This window comes from Gigantopelta aegis, chromosome 6 (assembly GCF_016097555.1).
Source record: "Gigantopelta aegis isolate Gae_Host chromosome 6, Gae_host_genome, whole genome shotgun sequence".
Classification (NCBI taxonomy): Eukaryota; Metazoa; Mollusca; class Gastropoda; order Neomphalida; family Peltospiridae; genus Gigantopelta; species Gigantopelta aegis.
In genome coordinates, this window is record NC_054704.1 from 42475133 (window position 1) to 42495673 (window position 20541).

Genomic DNA, 20541 nt, shown 5'->3' on the forward strand with positions numbered 1-20541 from the left:
TAATATGTAAGTTTAATCGTAGAAATATTTTATTAGTCGGAAACATCTTACAATGGAGCAAACTCAGGAATGTCCCTTTAATGGAACAATGTAGCGGGCTCCTCTCTAAAACTATATATCGTAATTACCAAATGTTTGAAATCCAATAAATAAATAAATCAGTCAAGGTGCTCTAGTGGTGTCGTTAAACAAAGCACACTCTAACTTTTTCTCAGTGATCACACTAAGCCGATATTCCTGTAGTTGTTATTTGTGAACGACAACCAATGTTTCTTCTAGAATCAGTGTGTAGCTCACACTAAGCCGATAATCCTGTTGTTGTTATTTGTGAACGACAACCAGTGATTCTTCTAGAGTCAGTGTGTAACTCAAGTCCAGGTAACGGTTCCTTAGGGTGGATAGAATTACCAGCCTAGTTTATTTTCATGATGCTGCCTATCATCTTCCCGACATGAAATGTGATTACATGCATTAACTCACGGACAAGAGTACACAATGGCCTACATCTCGCCGTCGGAACCATATTGCATTGCTATGGACACCGAGGTGTCGTGTGAGGATGGCGGAACAGGGCAATTGCTCCCGGCGCCTTGTTTTATGGAGTGTATCGTTAACATCTAGTTTACCTTATTCGCAGATGTTTTATAGAAGATCATGCTTGAAACTTTAGTGGTATAGGGGCATATAAAAATACTCAAAGTATAGAAGACAACCACAAGACAAGATATTGGTAAACATTATTTCAGCACTTTCGAGAAACATACTTTTGTAATTAAAAGTGTTCATCCTGAATGCAGTAGTGAAGAAGAACGCATTTTGTAAACATTACGAAACCTTACAAGGTCATCACTGGAAAGACGAATATTAACCCGAGAAGCGTTATTCATACATAAAATATGTACATGGGAAACAGATTTCGCCTACGCTTGGCTTTTACGACATAAGCTTTGGAAATGTCCTGATTTTTTGCACTGTCATTTACTTTATGTGTTTAAGTTGGCATTGCAAGGGGAAATCAGATTTCTTTAGTTCCTCATCTGTAATGTGCCGGTAGTCAATTCTGTTTCCGTGTCATTGCAGACATTCGGTATAGGTACGTAACTGTGAAGCAAGTCACTTGATTTAAATTAAACAATGGCTCGACACTAAGGTTTCAGCTCGACTAATAAAAAGAAAGCTAATTATGATTGATGTGATTGAAATGTGCTTCGCCAGCTTTCCAGCGTCAACAAAGGCTTCGAAGCCAGAACTTAACGGATTTCATTGAAAGTGCACTTAAGTGCGGAATTCATTAAGTATCGTCCCTGGTGACAAATGCCCAGTTACAGCCTTTCAGGATGTTCTCGATGCTGTAGGAGAAATTCAATAAAATCCTTATTAACTGGAAAGATATATTACCCTGGTTTTTCTCGCAGCGTCCTCCCAAGAGAGGGGCGTCCCGCTGACTGCTGCTGTCATTTCTACAGTAGTATGTGACAGTCCCATTCGTTGTCAAGGCATTGACGTCATCGGTGGGTTTATGTCATCAGCGCGAATCAAGATTCTGGTAAAAACAATCTGCTTTAGCAAACACTGACATAACTAGGAACTAACCCTTCGACACTCTCATTTTGTTTGGCAGTCCCTGCCTGTTGTGATTGAACAGGCAAATGACATTAAGCGAACGAAATGAAGGCCGCAAAATCTATGGTTTGGTGTTGATTAATATAAAAGAAAGCTGATATTGTATGCGAATATCGATAAATCAAGCATGCGGCGTGGTTCATAAATTTTCTTGGTAAACATTTTATGATAAATCTTGTACGACAAATCTGACGCACTACTCACCTTGACCTAGTTTTATACTTTTCTCACAACCATTTGTGAAGACGGTGGTCTTCTCAATCAGACGTTTCTTTAATCGTCATTATTAAAGGTTGTGCGCATCGCATATGTTATTGCTGAGGAAGCACACATTATCTCGTCTAGACGTGAACTCTTGGGCAGAGATACACTTTTATTCGAATCATTTTGTTATTCAGATTATATGATGCCTGTTTAACGAGTTGAATTGTGGTGCCAGTGACGTCTTTTATTGAATCACATGAATCATGTCTGTTAATGCTTGACACCCCAGTATAATACGACAACTATAGCAGCAGTATAAGATGACGTGTTAGTTCTAAAAGGTGCTATCTCCATTTTGACCAAACTGAATTTAAATACTTTAAGATGACTTTCTGGTTCTGCTTTGTATCACATATATTAAATCACCTAAGCTTACTGCTGAATATTCTGTTACACGATTTATTCAGGAAAACGCACCATCAATTTAAAGGGACATTCCCGAGTTTGCTGCATTGTAAGATGTTTTCGACTAATAAAATATTTCTACGATTTCTGGTCGTCTTAATATTTGTAAGAGGCCCAAACTGGATTTTGTCTTCAAATAATTTCGTACGTACAAAAAAATATTTTTTAGGAAATAAAATGAAAATTAACCTAGTACAAATATTAGAACGATCAGAAACACGTTTAATATACAGCCACTAATATTCTAAAGAAGAAAATATATTTACTATGTAAGTTTTAATCGATAACATCTTAAAACATTGCAGCAAACTCTGGAATGTCCCTTTAATATATAAACTGTGTCAGCCAGATGGTCCTATCTTTGAATACCGATCTCAAATAGTTTAATTTAGATAGAAGGAAGGAAGGTAATGTATTATTTAACGACACACACAACACATTGTATTTACGGTTATATGGCGTCCGATATATGGTTAAAGACCACACAAATATTGAGAGCGGAAACCCGCTGTCGCCACTTCATGGGCTACTCTTTTCGATTAACAGCCAGGTATATTTTTTATGCACCATCCCACAGACAGGGTAGTACATGCCACGGCCTTTGATATGCCAGTCGTGGTGCACTGGCTGGATAATTTAGATAGTATTATGTAGCTCCAGTAGGTCAATAAACAACTAAATTGTTCGTAACATTTAAGGAGAGGATTTATGAATTATTTATCTTTTAAATTGTCTGTTATCGGTATTTCTTCTTTGGGTAGCGTACTGATATAGTATACGCATAGACAAGGAATGAACAGAACTCATATACAACATATCTAGCTATCATTCTTGTTATCTAGCATTTGAATTGAAGTCGGGTCCTTAACTATCTCGAGTGTTCTCTATTCGTGTCTTTAAACAGTATGTTTTTTTTATACAAAAACATATTAGATCTAGAGGACACACGCGCTGGTGTAACCTGATTCCGTAAGCTCTCATTTGTTAAACATATGATATCGTATTGCCTCTTTCTTTCACAGAAGACGAAACCTCGTACACAATTGCAATACGCTAGCTATCTGTTTCGATATCTTGCATTCAAATTTAGGTCGAGTATCTATTCCTCACACATAAATATAATAGGGATAGAGGGCAGTCGAGCTATTTTCTAACCTGAATCCATACACATTAACAGTATATAGTCTCACTTGTCAAGCATAAACAATGTCATTTCCTCTTTCATCCATGGAAGACGGACGCAGGTTATTATGATTTTGTTATAATTCCAACCTTGTTTCAGACAGCACGGAGTTGAGAGGGAACGCCACTTCAGGCCTCTTCAACGCTATGAAACTATCAACTCTGATGCATTCTCGGAAGCCAGCAGTGCATCTATAGATGATACGCAGCACAAAGCAAAGAAATACTTCGGATTTGGGTACGTTGTGACTGTATCATTATCGCAGTATATCGCAAGAGTGTCTTGGTGTAGCTGGTACTAGTTTTGTTAATACTCTAGTATATAGCATGTAATAGAATATCAGAACATTTTAATGGTACAATTCTCATTCTGATGTCTTGGATCAGGATTTCTCCTTCCCAGATTTCTTTACCTTGAAGCTTCATCTTGAAATTATATTGCCGTATGGCTAATGCTTAGGACACCACACTCTGACAAGAACAAATTTATTTATAGCATGGCAGATTATTGCGTGATTCAAATATGGTTGCTGAAATTATACGCACAAAGATAAACTGTATGTACATTTGCCTCCAAATAAAGGTCATCAAAAACATGGGGTATTGGAAGCGTGGATGATGGAATCGAGGATGATAAAATAGAACAGAACTTCATTATACCAAGACCTACCAATCGATGGCACAAAAAGGAAATGCATAAATAGTATTTTAAATTTAAATAAATAAATGGCATGACGATAACAATTACTACAACTTAAAGTTGTCTTATGACTGTGAATACATTGGTTTCTTTTTTACGCTAAATGTTAATTACTGCTATAATTGTTGTTATATGTAATGACGAAAATGTAATATTGGCTTTGTGTCAGTATTTAGAAAGTGTTAAATGTCTTGTTATTTATTTATAGATTCTTGTCCTTCAACAAAAGTCACGAAAACAAGCTGTCAGAAAGCGAGGATGTCGATGAAACAACACACCTCAAGTCAGACTTTGAAAAAGGTATTGCTGAGGAATTACATAGTCAACCATGTGTCACCTGAGAAGCTACCGAATGTGGCTTTTATTGTATAAATAGGTTTTGCATTAAGTAATTTGGAAACAACACTACAGACTATTTTGTAAGAGATTATTTTTTATGCTAAAAGGTATCAAGCAAAACAAAAAACAAATCCATAGCGACGGAGAAATATGTCCGTAGTTTTGTTTTATTTTGTTTTATTTTTTTCATTCTGGATACTTCATACGTGCTATAAACCACTAAATTGTTTTTACATTTACTGGTTTTGTTTTATATATTAAACATCCGTACCTGTAATTTCAGGATATTTACAGCTCTTTACAATTAGGCATGTTGGTTTTCATGCGTTAAACTGAGTCTGATACCTAATGACCGATATATTTATCGTGCTTGTGTGGCGATAAACATTCATTTGTTCATTCTAAACCTCGTCTTTGGGCTGGATCTATCATAGTCGATAGAGCGCTCGCCTAAGATGGTTGTGATGTCGGATCGAACCACCTCAGTGGACCGATGCTCTGATTTGGGTTTCCCTTGTCCAAACCAATGCCCCACGACTGATATATCAGAGGTTTTGGTATATGCTGTCCTGTCTGTAGGAAAGTGCTACTGGAAACATGCAGCCAGTTTTCTCTGAAGACTTCCTGTCAAACAATACCAAATATTTGACATCCAGTAGCAATCATTAATAGATCAATGTGGTGTCGTTAAACAGAACAAACTTTAACTTTATCAGTGATGACACCAAGCCGATATTCCTGTAGTTATTAATTTGTGGACGAGAACCAGTGATTCTTCTAAGAGTCAGTGTGTACCTTAAGTCCAGATAGCAATTCCTTAGGGCTAATGGCATTACCATCCCGGTGTCGTTAAAGGGACATTCCTGAGTTTGCTGCAATTTTTGAGATGTTAGCGACTAACAGAGACTTTTTAACGATTGTAATTACATGTCAAATATATTTTTCTGCATAAAATATTAGTGGCTGTATATTAAACGTGTTTCTGATCGTTCTAATATTTGTACTAGGTTAAATTTAATTTAATTTCCTAAATTATATTTTTTTAGTACGTACGAAATTATTTGAAGACAAAATCCAATTTGGGCTTCTTCCAAATAAGAAGATGACCAGAAACACATTGAATATACAGACACTGATATTCTAAACAAGAAAATCTATTTAATATGTAACTTTAATCGTAGAAATATTTTATTAGTCGGAAACATCTTACAATGCAGAAAAATCAGGAATGTCCCTTTAAAGAAAACAAACTTTAAATTTTCTGAATGTCTCTGTCATGTCTTCTAGCTCATTGCCATGACGACGAGGCGGTGGTGGAGGACGAGACGAAGTGCGAGCCGGAGGAGCAGCCCAACTCTCACAGCGGTGGAAGGCGAGTATCGTTTCAGCTGGATGAGCCGCCGAAGCCCAAAACGAGCATATTAAAGGATTTCAGAAGGTTTGGGTCAGCTTGCCGCACAGTCAACCCTGTCACTCGCCGTCCACACCACTTGTTACTCTTACCCTTTGTGTAATCAAAATGATGAACTCGTTAACATATAGTACATCCGAATATCTAAGACAAGACAGTTGATATGGTGTATTTAATTACATAATTAAATGCGAATGTGTTAGTTTAAATATATTTCTTCAATTTCGGTAAGATTTAAAGTCTGAGGAGCAAATTAAGATTTAAAATTTGTTGAAACAAAAGAATTATTTGTATTGTATTTAAAAATCGTAAGAACAAAATACTAGTATTGCATTTAAAATCATAACAACAAAGTAGGCCTATCGTCATTGTATTGTAAAATCGTTAAAAACGAAATATTATAATTGCACTAAAATGCGTTTAAATGTCCTCGCATGGTTTAAAACAGATATAATCACTTTAATACAAAAACATTTAAAAAAAATAAAATGAAAATGTATAAATACAATTAGACAATTTCCATTCTTACGATGTTTCCGAATAAAAGAACACTTTTAATCACTAAAATTATATATTAAATACGTCTTTGTTTTTTTAAATACCAATGTGTATATGCAATGGGTTTATAATCGTCCTAATGTTTATAATTATTAAACTTTATTTTACATACCTAATATGTTTTTGTTTGGTTTTCGTTTGTATTAAATTATTGGCAGGTAAAACAACCCAAGTTTGGGATAGTAGGAGTACAAAAATTAGGATGACACATTCAATATTTAGACATCGGTGATCTACACACAGACATTAATCTAATATGTAATGTTAGTTGTTAAAAAAGATTCAGAAACCTCTTACAATGGGAGAAAGCTTACGACTGTCTCTTTAAAAATAATACAGTAAAATGTTTTTCTGATTATACAAAGGGTTTGAGCATCTGCTTGCACGTGACGTGAGTGACGTGGTTGTCGGGTCACGCGGCCTTGTCTGTGGTCACATCTGCACCTGACCGGCTGCACCTACACCCAACTGATTTCTGTCACCATCTCCGTTATCAGTCACATCTCGTCATGTCGACAGTGCACTCACACACCTTTGCAATATTTTGTGGGATCAATTTTTTATGCACACTTGATAGCCTTTTCACACGAGACATTTTGTATATTGGAATATATAGTTAAGCTGGATATACAACATCGGTGCCATTTAGTCCGAATTTGTTTTTGTGTGGGGGGTTTTAATATATATTTTATTATATATCGCTGTACGGTATTGAGTGAAGCAACTTTGGTGCATAGAATGAATGAATGAATGAATTAATTAATTAATGTTTTAACGACTCCCCAGTACGAAAAATACATCGGCTACTGGGTGTCAAACTATGGTATGGTGCATTGAACTTATGTATCTTAGTTCTCAAAAAGACGGTTATATTTTAAATATTTAAATTTTAGTCTATTAAAGTCTTTTTAAATATTTAAATTTTAGTCTATTAAAGTCTTTTTGACCAAATAACCTCAGGTTTTCGGGGGTCTTTTTGCGGGGATTTTTGGTTGCTTTTTCTAATATTGTTAAAAATATATATCAAATCTGTCGTCTTCTTTCAATTATTTTTGAGAGGGTGATGGACAGCTCCATTAATCGCCAGTGGTGGACACGGGGTTTTCGTCCATTACAACCAGTGCTCCACGACTGATACATCGGGTGCTATCCAGTCTACGAGAAAGCGCATGTGAAATATCTAGGTGGGTCCATTGGGCTATGTCAGTTCACCACGACTGGTATATCAAAAGCCGTGGTATGTGCTCTCTTGTCTATGGGATAGTGCATATAAAAGATCCCTTGCTAATAATGGAAAACTGTAGCGGGTTTCCCCTCTAAGACTATATGTCAAAATTACTAAATTTTTGACATCCAATAGCCGATGATTAATAAATCAGTGTTCTCTAGTGGTGTCGTTAAACAATCTTTTTAGATACTATTGTGCAGCAGCTTTCTTACTAATAAGGGAATAATTCCTGATATTAACTTAGAGGCAGTTCCCACAGAAAACATGTTTTAACTCTCGAGATACAAGCATGGTAATACATACCAAACAAACATTCAGCAGCGGTGTCTTCTCTCATTATTGAGATAAAATGTTGAAATAATCAATACAAATATTTGACAGCAAACTGCAGAAGTGGTACTAAACAAACATTCCTTTCCTTTCTTTGTTGGCTTCCTTCACACTTAGCACTTCGTCCACAAGCCAGAATACTCTAGCTTTGTCGTTGGAGTAGAAAACCCCGCCCTTTTCTTTTCATAGAGTTGTCTCTGACGGCAGACAGCAATTATAACGGTCCAAATATCCGTTAAATGGCCCTCGAACGGCAGAGTACTCGCGCTATTCGTCAACAAACGTCTTACTACACAGATGTCATCTGCCATTGAAACTCATGTTAAATTGCCCAACTTCAAATGAAGATTGCCAATAGAACGGGTTCTCGTTGGCACTACCATTGCGAACATACATTATATAAGCATTTATTTTCACTCCAAAATTGAGAACATTTCCGTCTCAGGTTTTTGCGATATGACCGCATCTGGCTGTAGTATTGGTCCGAACAGGTGGTTCATTAACCGATTCACTCCGGCTGTTTCTTGCGCTATACACCCATGTCCCAAACGGTCAATACACAGTATTACAAAATAACATGGGCAAAATACAGGCTTACCATTAAACATACATATTGTTTTAACTCTTCACCATTTCCTAGAAGTGAATATGTGTACCATAACCGGAAGTGATCTGTGTAATGAGACCAAAATGAACGACAATGAGTAATTGGTTCTCTCCCCTTGTTCTGTCAGTTGCGTTGATTACCAAGTAGCAAAATCCATATTGTAGTGATTGCTTCTTTTCGACTCTTGTTCTGTCAGTGGCGTACGTCACCATGTAGCGAAATCCGTATTGTAGTGATTGCTTCTTCTCTCCCCTTGTTCTGTGAGTGGCGTACATCACCATGTAGCGAAATCCGTATTGTAGTGATTGCTTCTTCTCTCCCCATGTTCTGGACGTGGCATACGTCACCGTGTATTGAAATCCATATTCTAGTGATTGCTTCTTCTCTCCCATTGTTCTGTCAGTGGCGTGGGTCACCGTGTATTGAAATCCATATTGTAGTGATTGCTTCTTCTCTCCCCTTATTATGTCAGTGGCGTACGTCACCGTGTATTGAAATCCATATTGTAGTGATTGCTTCTTCTCCCCCCTTATTATGTCAGTGGCGTACGTCACCGTGTATTGAAATCCATATTGTAGTGATTGCTTCTTCTCTCCCCTTGTTCTGTCAGTGGCGTACGTCATCATGTATTGAAATCCATATTCTAGTGATTGCTTCTTCTCTCCCCTTGTTCTGTCAGTGGCGTACGTCACCGTGTATTGAAATCCATATTGTAGTGATTGCTTCTTCTCTCCCCTTGTTCTGTCAGTGGCGTACGTCACCGTGTATTGAAATCCATATTCTAGTGATTGCTTCTTCTCTCCCATTGTTCTGACAGTGGCGTGCATCACTGTGCATTGAAATCCATATTCTAGTGATTGCTTCTTCTCTCCCCTTGTTCTGTCAGTGGCGTACGTCATCATGTATTGAAATCCATATTCTAGTGATTGCTTCTTCTCTCCCCTTGTTCTGTCAGTGGCGTGCATCACCAAGTAGCGAAATCCATATTCTAGTGATTGCTTCTTCTCTCCCTTTGTTCTGTCAGTGGCGTACATCACCATCTATTGAAATCCATATTGTAGTGATTGCTTCTTCTCTCCCCTTGTTCTGTCAGTGGCATACGTCACCATGTAGTGAAATCCGCATTGTAGTGATTGGTTCTTCTCTCCCCTTGTTCTGTCAGTGGCGTACGTCACCATGTAGGGAAATCCGTATTGTAGTGGTTGGTTCTTCTCTCCCCTTGTTCTGTCAGTGGCATACGTCACCATGTATTGAAATCCATATTGTAGTGATTGGTTCTTCTCTCCCCTTGTTCTGTCAGTGGCGTACATCGCCAAGTAGAAAATCCATATTGTATTGCTTCTTCTCTCCCCTTGTTCTGTGTGTGGCATAATCCATACTGTATTGATTGCTTCTTTTCGCCCCTTGTTCTGTCAGTGGCGTAAATCACCGTGTATTGAAATCCATATTGTAGTAATTGCTTCTTATCTCCCCTTGTTCTGTAAGTGGCGTACATCACCATGTATTGAAATCCATATTGTAGTGATTGCTTCTTCTCTCCCCTTGTTCTGTCAGTGGCGTACATCACCATGTATTGAAATCCATATTGTAGTGATTGGTTCTTCTCTCCCCTTGTTCTGTCAGTGGCGTACATCACCGTGTATTGAAATCCATTTTGTAGTGATTGCTTCTTCTCTCTCCTTGTTTTGTCAGTGGCGTACATCACCAGGTAGCAAAATCCCTTTTGTAGTGATTGCTTCTTCTCTCCCCTTGTTCTGTCAGTGGCGTACATCACCAAGTAGTAAAATCCATATTGTAGTGATTGCTTCATCACTAATGACCCACGTCTTTTAATGCTGATCGAGGTTCTGATTTTTCTGTTCCCAGAGTATTTTCTCACCGACTGCTTGTTTACAAAGTGGAATAAACCTTAATGAAATTTATCATGATAATGTATGGGAAATTGTGTGACGATACACTTGCATATGGTTTAATAAAATGATGTAAGTCCGTAATATTATTATACATTATTAATTCCAGCAGTACTTAGTCTGGTAAGGAGGCGGGTAGTAGCTTTGTGGCAAATCGCTCGCCTTGTGCTGGATCGATCCCCATTGGTGGGCCAAGTGGGCTATTTCTCATTCCAGCCAGAGCCCCACAACCGGTGTAGCAAAGGCTGTGATAAACATTATCCTGTCTGTGGGATGGTATATATAAAAAGATCCCTTGCGAGTTTTCTTTCTCATTGTTTGAGTGGTCCATGACCGAATGTCCGACGCGATATACCGTTAAATAAAATATGTATTTCTGTTTAATTTGGTAAGACGTAGCCTGCTGCCGCAAAGACTACCAGGGGCAGGACGTAAACCAGTGGTAAAGCGCTCGCTTGACGCGCTGTCGGGTCTAGGATCGATCCCCGTCTGTGAGCCCATTGGGCTATTTCTCGTTCCTGCCAATGCACCACGACTGGTATATCAAAGGCCGTGGTATGTGCTATCCTGTCTATGGGATGGTGCATATAAGGATCCCTTGCTACTAATGGAAAAATGTACCGGGTTTCCTCTCTAAGACTATATGCCAAAATTACCAAATGTTTGACATCCAACAGCCATGATTAATTAATCAATGTGTTTTAGTGGTGTCGTTAAACAAAACAAACTTCTTCTTCAAAGACTACCAATGAGACTACGTAGCGACAAGAACCAGGCTCGGTAGTTTAGTGTTCAAGCTATTGGATGATAGGTACTAGGTTCGCATCCCCGTACCGGCTCCCATCCAGAGCTAGATTTAATAGTTTGTTTATGGGCTGTTAGGTCACCAAACCGACTTCTCATCCACTAACAACTAACCATTAACCCGCTGTTCTGGACAGACAGTCCAGATTGCTGTGTGCGCCCAGAACAGCGTGTTTGAACCGTACTTAGATATAAGCGCGAACATAAATTGAAATGTGGCGATAGAATTGTTTTAACACTGGAAAGTGTCACAAAATTTATCAGTGTTTCCAATCACTAATTAACTGACGCCGCAAAATATAATTTCCCTTAAAGGGACATTCCTGAGTTTGCTGCATTGTAAGATGTTTCTGACTAATAAAATAGTTCTACGATTAAACTTACATATTAAATATATTTTCTGGTTTAGAATATCAGTGTCTGTATATTCAATGTGTTTCTGGTCGTCTTAATATTTGTAAGAAGCCCAAACTGAATTTTGTCTTCAAATAAGTTCGTACGTACGAAAAAGTTACATTTTTGGAAATAAAGTGAAATTTAACCTAGTACAAATATTAGAACGATCAGAAACACGTTTAATATGCAGCCACTAATATTTTATGCAGAAACATATATTTGATATGTAATTACAATCGTTAAAAAGTCTTTGTTAGTCGATAATATCTTAAAACTTGCAGCAAACTCAGGAATGTCCCTTTAATGTCTACGTGTGAAAAGGATACAGGTTCGTCTGTTTTATAACATTTAGACTTTTTATCTTCGTTACTAACATAGATGTTTATGCATTATAATTATTCGTTTATTGTTATTCGTTATAATCAGTGCCCCACGACTAGTATATTAAAATGGTATTTTCCCGTCTTTGGGAGTATGCACATGAAAGATCCGTTACCTAGCCCCCTTCCCCCCCCCCCCCCCCCCCCCCTCTCTCTCTCTCTCTCTCTCTCTCTCTCTCTCTCTCTCTCTCTCGATATATATATATATATATATATATATCTCAACTGCCAAAATCGCTATAATTATATAAGATATCAAATAGTTTAAAGGTGTCATTAAACAAGTATTTCTTTCCTTTCCTAATATTTATGTAATATGTACAAAGGAGAGAATGAAGTGTTGATCAAAGGTTTGATCACTCGCCTAAAGAACAGAATCCACACCTACTCTTCGATTACCTCCCTTTACAACCAGGGTTCCTCGACTGGTCGATTATACACTGTGATATAAAGAAAGAAAGAAATGTTTTATTTAACGACGCACTCAACACATTTTATTTACGGTTATATGGCGTCAGATATATGGTTAAGGACCACACAGATTTTGAGAGGAAACCCGCTGTCGCCACTACATGGGCTACTCTTCCGATTGGCAGCAAGGGATCTTTTATTTGCGCTTTCCACAGGCAGGATAGCACAAACCATGGCCTTTGTTGAACCAGTTATGGATCACTGGTCGGTGCAAGTGGTTTACACCTACCCATTGAGCCTTGCGGAGCACTCACTCAGGGTTTGGAGTCGATATCTGGATTAAAAATCCCATGCCTCGACTGGGATCCGAACCCAGTACCTACCAGCCTGTAGACCGATGGCCTGCCACGACGCCACCGAGGCCGGTACACACTGTGATATGTGCTCTCAGTTTAGAAACCAAAAAACCAACGTATTTTATAAGACCCGTTGACTCCTAATCGGTGGTTTGGTGGTAAAGCATTCAACCTTAAGACTGATAGGGTATGGGTTCGCATCTAGGCATACGCTCCGACTCAGAGTGTGTTCTAATGACTCTTTAGAAAGAAGGGAGAAAGGAAATGTTTTATTTAACGACGCACTCAACACATTTTATTTTACGGTTATATGGTGCGGACATATGGTTAAGGACTACATAAATATTGAGAGAAGAAACCCGCTGTCGCCACTTCATGGGCTACTCTTTTCGATTAGCAGCAAGGGATCTTTTATATGCACCATCCCACAGACAGGATAACACATACCAGTCGTGGTGCACTGGCTGGAGCGAGAAATAGCTCAATGGGCCCACCGACGGGGATCGATCCCAGACCGATCGCGCAACAAGCGAACGCTTTACCACTGGCTACGTCCTGCCTCCTCCCCCCCCCCCCCCCCCCCCCCCTTTAGGAAGATGCAACACCAGTATTCCAACTTCTCTCACTAATCACTAAATAACCCAGATAGCTGAGATGAGTGCACAAAGTACAAAGCAGCCTGCTTCAACTTTAAAGGGACATTCCCGAGTTTTTTGCATTGTAAGATGTTTCCTACTAGTAAAATATTTCTACGATTAAACTTACATATTATATATATTTTCTTGTTTAGAATATCAGCGTCTGTATATTCAATGTTTTTCTGGTCGTCTCAATATTTGTAAGAAGCCCAAACTGGATTTTGTCTTCAAATAATTTCGTACGTACGAAAAAATATTTTTAGGAAATAAAATGAAAATTAACCTAGTACAAATATTAGAACGATCAGAAACACGTTTAATATACAGCCACTAATATTCTAAACAAGAAAATATATTTAATATGTAAGTTTAATCGTAGAAATATTTCATTAGTCGATAACATCTTAAAACATTGCAGTAAACTCAGGAATGTCCCTTTAAATGAATACAAATACCAAAACGATGGGGGGGGGGGGGGGGGGGGGGGGGTCGTAAGCGGAAGGAATATCATATATTAACAGCAGTGGGTTTCTTCACTTTTTCTCTGGAACTACCACAATCGCCCAGTTACACACCTAGTAACCACAGATTTACACAATGAGCCGTTACAACATTCAACACAAATTATTTCCTTTTTTTCTACGCACAATGACTGTCGCTATGTTCTTTATAGAATGTAAAATATTCAGCGTATGGCTTTGAATATTCTGAAATAATGCCTTCACATTGTGTAAGCTTTGATCTCTTTCACACTGCTTTGATCTTTTGTATAATGCCGCTTCGGTGCTAGTTGTGTCGTCGAGAATTCGAAGTCATTGCTGCTTGAACAAATACCCCAATTGCAACTACATGTTTTTCAAATTATTGGTTCACAGAACTGTGGATAAATAGGACTCCGAAATAGAATTAATGGTTGATAATTTTAACGTTGTACATACAGGGTTTTTTGGTTTGTTTGTGTGTTTTGTTTTGTTTGGGTGTTGGGGGGGGGGGGGGGGGGGGGGTTTGGGGGATCTAAAGAGGGGAGTTAAGCTGGCTTCTTTTATGTCAAGAATGGGATGGCTAAATAATGTTTATGCTTCATATCAACTTTCGAGAACTGACACCTTTTTGTCATATGGTAAACACCAATTAGCCATAGTTTGCAATATGCTGAGGTGTCGTAAAACAAATTTTCCTTAACTTTCTTTCCTTAAACAGACTACTGTTCTGTTTTTATCAGATGTTTGCCACTAATAAAATCGTTTTACGGCTAAAATCACATCTAAACATAATTTCTTGTTTAGAATATCAGTATCTGTATATTGAAAGTGTTTCGGGCCATCCTAATGTTTGTAATAAATGAAGAAATTAATGTTTAACGACACCCCAGCACAAAATTACCCTAAATGTTTGTAAGCAGTCCAAACTGGATGTGGTATCCCAATAATTTCGTACATACAAAAAACAAAAATATATATATTAGGGAAATAAAATGACTTTGACCTAGTGCAAAGATTAGGACGATCAAAAACACATTCAGTATATAACCACTGATATTTTATGTAGAAAAGTGTATTTAAAGTTAAAGTTTGTTTTGTTTAAAGAGACATTCCTGAGTTTGCTGCATTGTAAGATGTTACCGACTAATAAAATATTTCTACGATTAAACTTACATATTAAATATATTTTCTGGTTTAGAATACCAGTGTCTGTATATTCAATGTGTTTCTGGTCCTCTCAATATTTGTAAGAAGCCCAAACTGGAGTTTGTCTTCAAATAATTTCGTACGTACGAAAAAATCTTTTTTTAGGAAATAAAATGAAATTTAACCTAGTACAAATATTAGAACGACCAGAAATACGTTTAATATACAGCCACTAATATTTTATGCAGAAAAATATATTTGATATGTAATTACAATCGTTAAAAAGTCTGTTAGTCGATAACATCTTAAACATTGCAGAAAACTCAGGAATGTCCCCATAACGACACCACTACAGCACATTAATTTTGCGCTCTTGGATGTTAAACATTTGTTCATTTTGCGCTCTTGGATGTTAAACATTTGTTAATTTTGCGCTCTTAGATGTTAAACATTTGTTCATTTTGCGCTCTTGGATGTTAAACATTTGTTAATTTTGCGCTCTTAGATGTATGTTAAACATTTGTTCATTTTGCGCTCTTTGATGTTAAACATTTGTTCATTTTGACAGTCTTAGAGAAAACCCGGTACATTGTTCCGTTAGTAGCAAGGTGTTTTTTTTATATGTACCATCCCACAGACAGGATAGCACATACCAAAGCATTCGATATACTAGTTGTGGTGCACTGGCTAGAATGAGAAATAGCCTCAAGGGCCTACCGACGGAGATGAATCGTAGACCGACCGCGCATCAAGCGAGCGCTTTACCACTGGGCCATGCCCCGTCCTTATGTATTTAATATACAGTTTTAGTCTCTGTGAATTGACAACATTTTATCATTGGCAAAACCTCAGGGCATTCTATTTAAGGATTAGGATATAATTATATGAAGATCCTGATGTCAGTAAGAGGGTTAAAATGTCTGTGCTAGTTGAAAAGTACAAAACGAAAATGGATTTCGTTTAATGTATTAAGAAACGGAAGTCAGGGTTTACGTATTTTTCATACCTATGATACAAGACACTTGTAATCCCGCATTAACTGTGTAAAAACCCTCGTGTTGTCTAGCGTGAAAAGGGTATCATTTTTCAGTTACCTATTTAAGCACACTGCATATGTTATCTTGGTCACCAAGACAGTTCTGTCGCACTTCACTTTTGTTGTAACTGATACTATAACAAATGCGTTTTTATACCAAGTAATAAATATGTCTACTGTCGTCATTGTTCGGCTAATTTAGGTAAAAGTATTATTTTTCAGCAATTTAATACATCTATTTTTATTAACTTTTGTTTGATACATTGACAGCCAAGATGTCAAAGCGTACAAATTAAATATATTGGTATTTGTTTCTAGTGTATCTATAGTTAGAAGGCAGTTGTAACGAATACCACGTCACAAGGATATTCTTTCTCGCTTTGAGACCAGTACTAATTTAATAGTTACGTTTAGATAAATTATTTTGTCACTATAGTAACCAGGTAAGTATGTAACATATATAGAGGATATTTCATGGTTCTTTGATTGATATCTCATCGAGTGAAGTTTGCAATTATATCTCACGAGTCGAGTGTGATATGATTGTAAATTTCACGAGATGAGACAAAAAACATGAAATTTTCTATTTATTATATAACTTTTGGCAATTTACCTTTATTTTTCTAATGCCAGCAGCAAAATAGTTTCGGCTTTCGTACAGTGAAGATAACACTTTCTACAGTGACGATAACACATTTTGGAGAGAAATAGTGAAATTTTCATTCTAAAATGTGTTATCGTCACTGAGTGACTGATAACACTTTTATTTCACTGATACTTTAAGATATTTCACTAAATTTTATATAATAAAAAGTTAAACCTATTTTAAGCGGGCACTCATAGGAGTAATCCGTTAACGTGCAAGACAGGTTGCTAGATTTACAGTCTTTTAAATTCTTTCTTTTGTTTTACTGTCTGTACTGAAAGTTTATTAGTCGATGTGTGTTTTTTATATACATAACAAATAAATTTTAAATAAGTATTTTTTAACAGTTTGGAATTAATTCTTTCGCCATTTTTTTTTCTTCTTTTAAAAAAAATATAATTTCTATACGTGTATTGTCACAGTAGATAAAGCCACGTATATTAAGCGTAGGTCAATCGGAGCCAATAAGACACATCCTCCTCGCAGTAGATGGCAGACGTTAACCCGTTTGTCACCCTTAATGGGTTTTGTAATAACATAAATTTATAAAATAGTAGTAAATGGAATTATGTGGTTGTAATATTTTGTGGGTATGTAGTTAAAGGTTTCACAATGAAAATGAATTTTTTTTAATTTTGCAGCTTTGAGATCGCTCCTTTTAGTCTGGTTATTCCATTACACCAATACAAAGTTATTGACCCTTGTCCTTGGACAGACTAGACAAGTGTGTGCCCAGGACAGAGTGTTTGAACTTTTAATGGATAAAAGCACGAAGATACAACTAACATAAAGTAGAATACAATTCAGGTATAACAGCAAATTTTGGAAAGGTCGGTGCCTCCTAGATGCATTCTGTAACGTTTGTATGTCTACAGTGTTTTATGTAATGTTAAAAGAATGAGTATATATGCAGAATAAATTGTGTGAACAATTGTTTATTGTCAAAATTTGTGTTCATTCCAGGTATACAGAAGGCGACTTTCACCATTTAAAAAGATCCAAAATTGACCGTAGTGTTCACAGACAATATTCCACTGGTGTGTCTTCTATCAACGGATCGAGAAACTGGTTTGACGAAGTGGCTCTCAGAGCTAGCATAGAAGAGCAGTTCAAGGAAGCGCGTAGGAAATCCAAACCAGAGATCATTCCTATGGTGGATCTGAACGAGTCGCCTTCTCCTCCTCAGAGACCCGTGAAAACCGAGATATCAGTGGAAGTTCACCACCAACAAAACCACAGAGCGCTCGACAAATTCATAAAGTCGGAAAGTCTGGACGCGAGGAAAGACCCGAGACCTGCCCATCCTCAGTGTATACGGGTGAACGCGGTTCAGAAGTATTCCCACAGTCTGGACACGACGACGCCTTCGCAGAGCAGAGTCTACCGAGAGACGAGGAAGGTGAAGAGTTACGAGGACGTCCCGGACTACGACGTGTTGAAGATAACCGAGTTCTCGAAAGGACCGTGTTACAACACAGACTTCGAGATCATTTCCGAGCTGGGCTCGTCTCTTAAGTGTAAGGTGCGATACAATGACACAGGCAGTCTGGAACAGCTAAACGAGGAACAAGTGGAGTACCTCAATGATTTGGACCTCGACAGTGTGATGCTGGGCGACAGCGACGAAACAGAGACGCTGAATGGCACGCAGAAATACAGGGAGCTCTGGAACCTGCGAGCTACTCTGGAGGAAGAGGACGAGTGCAGCGACACCATACGCATGGAGGATATGACGTCACCGGAAGAGTCTCCGGACAGAGAGCACGTGACGCCGTGTACCACGTCGTTTGAATCGAACGCCGAGGCACCCAGTGATGCTGGAATCAGTGATCAGAGAGACAGTGGCATTCAGTGGGAGAGCAGTATTAAGGCGTCGTCTAAGAATCTCCTGCATCCAAATTACGAAAACAGGAGACAGAACTACAAGAGCATTCTTACCCGACGTCTTCAGAAGGCCGGGCCGAACACCAGCACGGAAAACAGCTTCGACAGTGTCGAAACGGATGGTGATATATCTGACACAAGTCGGTACGAGGTGACAACAACATCGTTCGAATCAACGACGGACAACACCGACAGCACGACGGAAAGTCAGACGAGCAAGCTGAGACAGATGAAAACTGATAGCGGTTACAAGTCCCTCGAAACTCAGCAGTCGGCGAAAGAGGGAACGGAAGGTGAACGTGATATTTCTCCTGGCACATACCAGGCAGAGAAACTGATACAGCGATCTCTACAGAAATCTCCGCAGAAGTCGCCAGAGCATATCGAGGAGGCTGGCCCGCCAGACAGTCCAAAGCTGTTGTATAAACGGTCAGGTAACGCTTCTCATTTTGAGAGACGAAACGGCAAGACTGCGTCGAAGAAGCGAAGGGCTTACAGCCGCGAAAGACAAATGGTACGCGTTTACGAAAGCATCAACGAACCAGAAACAGATTCTAAATCGGAACTGCCTTCTGGCGATAGTTTTGAGGACAATACGGTGCCCAACAAGATATCTGTGTTTGCTAGGTTCTTCAAATTCCATTCCCGTGAGTACAGAGAAAGGTATTTGACAAGAGACTACAGTATAGACGAAAAGACTAACAAAATATTCAATGACTTCATTCGTCACGATTCTCTGGATCCAACTAAGTGTGGCATGCGGAGATCGCCAAAGTTGCATAACAAACATCGGCTTCAGAGAAAGCATACAGAACCGGTTGTGGGTCACGAACAGAGGCGGAACAGGCTGGCGCCTGACATGCGTAGTGCTAGTCTGGGAAGTGATAGTAGCGCGAGCTCGGTGCGGCGTCCTTCACCCCAGGACAGCATAGAAGAGGAGGAATGCGTAGAACTGCTTTCAGGAGCGATGGGGACCTGGGAAGCGATGGAGACACAGGATGATCCCGAACTGACATCACCACCTAAGCCTGTTCATGAGATTCCTATTATTAAACTGCCAGAAGAAGAGACGGGAGAAGTGTAGCTAAACGTAACTCAGTAAAAGTGTATGGGACATAATGGTTAATATATTACTTATCCAATCTCCAGACAAGGTGAATATGAAACCTAAGAATGATAGCATTCAAAACTTATACGATTCGTTCTATAGTGTTAACGAATCTTTATAAGGTTTTTTCTTTCTTAATTATATTAATAAAAATGAGCATGAAATTTATTTCAGTCCTTTAAAGCCCAAAAACTATTATTTTGATATTGGATTTTGAAAACAAAAACAATTATTGCAGTCATTTAAAGCCCGAACACTATTATTTTGACATTGGTTTTTGAAGAATTTGTTTTTTACACATATGTTTTTTTATTATTATTATTAATAATCCATAATGTAATTTGTTTTATTGAATAATAAAACTCGTAGTGCGCACTATCACAGTACATAAAGACACGATATGTCTTCGCATGGTAATAATATGATCCTTGTCTGCAAATGGGTAATAAATATAATATTGATGTAAGTACTACTAATATTACGTTTATGAGAATCTTAAAATGTATTACTGGGAATATAAATTTGCGACCTCCTTTGAATTACATGTTATTAGTTTGCAGATCAAAATAGGTTGTACACACACTGTATATGGAGTACAAAAGAAACAAATAATATAAATTATAAACATAATCATTTGCAAGTCTGAACAAAATTAGTGTTTGCATTTGGATGAAACGCCAAAACTGACTGTATTTAT

The 20541-nt window shown here is 38.0% G+C and overlaps 1 protein-coding gene across 1 annotated transcript; it reads left to right on the forward strand.

Annotated features, from left to right (window-relative positions):
- The first annotated feature begins 495 nt into the window (after positions 1 to 495).
- Positions 496 to 20259, forward strand: LOC121374557. Its single transcript, XM_041501662.1, has 5 exons — positions 496 to 572; positions 3575 to 3712; positions 4383 to 4474; positions 5801 to 5951; positions 17816 to 20259. The coding sequence occupies exons 1-5, from the start codon at positions 496 to 498 to the stop codon at positions 19818 to 19820; spliced, it is 2463 nt and encodes an 820-aa protein (XP_041357596.1). The 3' UTR covers positions 19821 to 20259.
- Positions 20260 to 20541: the final 282 nt, after the last annotated feature.